The 3531-nt window shown below is 44.2% G+C and overlaps 1 protein-coding gene across 1 annotated transcript in view; it reads left to right on the forward strand.

Moving 5' to 3' along the window:
• The window catches only part of LOC107704526 (COP9 signalosome complex subunit 6-like), an 18101-nt gene that overhangs the window by 4681 nt on the left and 9889 nt on the right, over positions 1-3531 (forward strand). The window contains exons 3-4 of the mRNA XM_016507465.1: positions 55-143; positions 219-281. Coding sequence (XP_016362951.1) covers positions 55-143; positions 219-281 — 152 coding nt within the window. The remainder of the gene's footprint in view (positions 1-54; positions 144-218; positions 282-3531) is intronic.

A 3531-nucleotide genomic window follows, 5' to 3' on the forward strand; every position in this document is an offset into this window, starting at 1 on the left:
GTGATTCCTAACGTGTGTGTGTGTGTGTGTGTGACGCTGGTTTTCCTCCGTCAGTCAAGCAGGTTTTTAAGGACATGGAGTTTCTAGGCTGGTACACGACTGGCGGCGCTCCGGACCAATCAGATATCCACATTCATAAGCAGGTGGGTGGAGCTGAGGATAAACGCCTCCTATCCGTGTGTTGTGTCGTACTGAAGCTGTGTGTGTGTTTTTTGTAGGTGTGTGAGATCATCGAGAGTCCGCTGTTCCTGAAGCTCAACCCCATGACCAAACACACCGATGTGAGTAACACACACACTAACAATCACAAACACTCACACACAGACAGACACACACACACACAGACAGAGACACACACACACTCACTCACACTCACACACACTCACACACACTCACACACACTCACACACACTCACACACACTCACACACACTCACACACACTCACACACACTCACACACACTCACACACACTCACACACACTCACACACACTCACACACACTCACACACACTCACACACACTCACACACACTCACACACACTCACACACACTCACACACACTCACACACACTCACACACACTCACACACACTCACACACACTCACACACACTCACACACACTCACACACACACACACTCACTCACTGTGACAACCCCTGGCTCGAAGGGAAGCAACAAAAGGAGGGACACACGAAATCATATGGCTCAATAGAAAAAGGCTTTATTAAGCTCAAAAGTAAATCACTATAATAGAACAAAACACAACAGAAAAGATAATAGTTCTGAAAACGTCAGCATCATCAGTGTGTAAAGCGGGGTGCCTGACTGCTGGTGTAATGTGCTGTTGTAGCCATGTAAAAGTGCTCAAACCAATACAAATCAAACCAAACACAACCCAATATCCCAAGTCCAAGACTCCTTTGTCTCTACTAATATCAGTTTTTAAAGGAGCGTCTGAACCACAGCGGCAGGTGTAGGCAATGGACTGCAGATTGAGGTGAGTCGTAGGCGGAGCTACAAATCACCCAAATTCCAACGGGAGCCGTCACACCCCTCCCCATAAGACAGGAACTCCCACAAAGATCCCTGTAACAAACATAGTAAAATACAAAATCAAATATTATACACAAAACCAACACAAAAGACAACTCACAAAACACTGGGGGGGGGTTGACACCAAAAATAAATCCAAGAGCTACATCATGTACTTGGAATGCGCGATAGCGCATCCGCTACCACATATTCCGATCCTCGAACGTGCGGAATATCCAAGCAGAAAGACTGCAAAAACAGGGACCACCGGATCAACCTTTGATTCGGACACTGCAGAGAATTCAAAAAGGTCAGAGGATTATCATCTGTATATCACAATTGGTGCACTGGAATTAAGATAAACAGCAAAGTGCTGCAATGCCCAAATAAGGGCTAATGCTTCTTTCTCGACTACGGAGTAGTGTCGCTGATAAGAATTAAACTTCCTCGAAAAGAAACTGACTGGATGATTGACTCCTTCTGCTTCGGACTGCTGAAGAACAGCCCCAGCTCCCACGTTACTGGCATCAACATGCAACGTGAACGTTTTATCGAAACAAGGTGCCAGAAGCACAGGTGCTGAACACAGCAAGGACTTAACATTTTCAAAAGCCAGTTGACAACTAGAAGACCAGACAAACTTTGTCTTACTCTTTAATAAATCCGTAAGAGGTGCCACTACGGTGGAGAAATTACAACAAAAAGATCGGTAGTATCCTACCAATCCTAAAAACCGCATAAGCTCTTTTTTTTGTCATCGGAGGGGGAAAGGCCTGGATGGCCTGTACCTTCGCCTGCACCGGACACACTTTACCATTCCCCACCACCTTACCGAGGTACGTCACGGTTGCTTTAGCGAACTCACATTTTGCTAAGTTCACTGTAAGCCTAGCATCAGATAAACGTTGCAACACTACACGAAGACGCTTCAAATGAGATTCCCAACTGTCACTAAAAACGACCAAATCATCCAAGTAGACAGCACAACCCTCAAGACCCGAAATTACTCGGTTCATGAGGCGTTGAAAGGTAGCCGGAGCATTTCGAAGACCGAAACTCATAACCTGATAAGAGAATAGCCCGGATGGTGTAACAAAAGACGATATTTCTTGTGCTCTCTTTGTTAAAGGCACTTGCCAATAGCCCTTCAGCAAGTCAAACTTGTTGACGAACTCGGCTGACCCAACCTGATCAACGCAATCATCAATGCGGGGCAGAGGGAAACAGTCTGGTTTAGTTAAGCTGTTGACTTTGCGAAAATCTGTACATAATCTAATTGTACCATCTGACTTTCCCACTAATAAACACGGAGAAGCCCAATTCCTTCTCCATTAATTCCCGTTTCTCAGGTGCAACACGGTAAAAACGCTGTTTGATAGGCTTTGCGTCCCCCACATCTATATCATGATGCACCCAATCACAACGCGAAGGCGAATGTCCAAACAATTCAGGAAATCTACGTAACAACTGACATAACTCCTGACATCTTTCATGAGACAAATAACGAAAAATAAGTTCCAAGTTCTTCAAGGATTCAGAATTTAAGCGACCGCGAAACACACAATCATTAGGTGAAATGGTCTCCTCTTCCTCCCCCACTAAACTCACCTTACCCCCACTAACAGGTACTGAAGAAAGTACTGAATGCACAGATGTCCGATTCGTTACAGATTTGGTCTCATTTTCATAGTATGGTTTTAATAAATTTACATGGTACCGTTTAACTGACTTTTTCCGTGATGAAGTTATAACATCATAATTTTCATCACTCAACTTGCTTTGCACAACAAACGGGCCATCAAATTTGGCTTCGAAAGGAGAAGATACTGTTGGCCGGAGTACCAGAACTTGATCTCCTGGTTCAAACACTCGATGTTCGACTGTACGGTCATACAATCGCTTCATATTTTGTTGGTGTTTTTCAAGGTTTACTTTTGCGAGTTGCCTGAATGAGTCGGTTCTTGAAACCCAAAACATATGATGCCAAATTTTTCGGAGGCTCCGCAACTTTACCAGCCTTTTGAAAAACAGACAATAGACCACTAACTTTATGCCCAAAGACTAAATCATTAGGACTAAAACCCGTACTTTCCTGTACTACTTCGCGAGCGGCTAACATCATCCAGGGTAAGCCCTCTTCCCAATCTCTATCTAACTGCACACAATATGCTCGAAGCAGCGATTTTAAGGACTGATGAAATCTCTCCAACGCACCCTGACTTTGTGCGTGGTATGCAGTAGATTGATTATGCTTAATGTGCAGCGGTTTCAGAACCTGCTGAAAAAGATAAGTCAGGTTTGAAGCTTGGTCACTTTGGATGGTTTTTGGAATTCCAAAGACAGATATAAATTGAGTTAACGCTCTCACAATAGAACGCGATGTAATACTACGTAATGGATATGCTGCCGGAAAACGCGTGTTCAAACACATCACGGTAAACAAATAATTGCTTCCCGACTTCGAACGAGGAATTGGTCCGACACAATCAACAATGAGA

Source organism: Sinocyclocheilus anshuiensis, unplaced genomic scaffold (genome assembly GCF_001515605.1).
Source record: "Sinocyclocheilus anshuiensis isolate Anshui unplaced genomic scaffold, SAMN03320099.WGS_v1.1 scaffold2026, whole genome shotgun sequence".
NCBI classification, from domain to species: Eukaryota; Metazoa; Chordata; class Actinopteri; order Cypriniformes; family Cyprinidae; genus Sinocyclocheilus; species Sinocyclocheilus anshuiensis.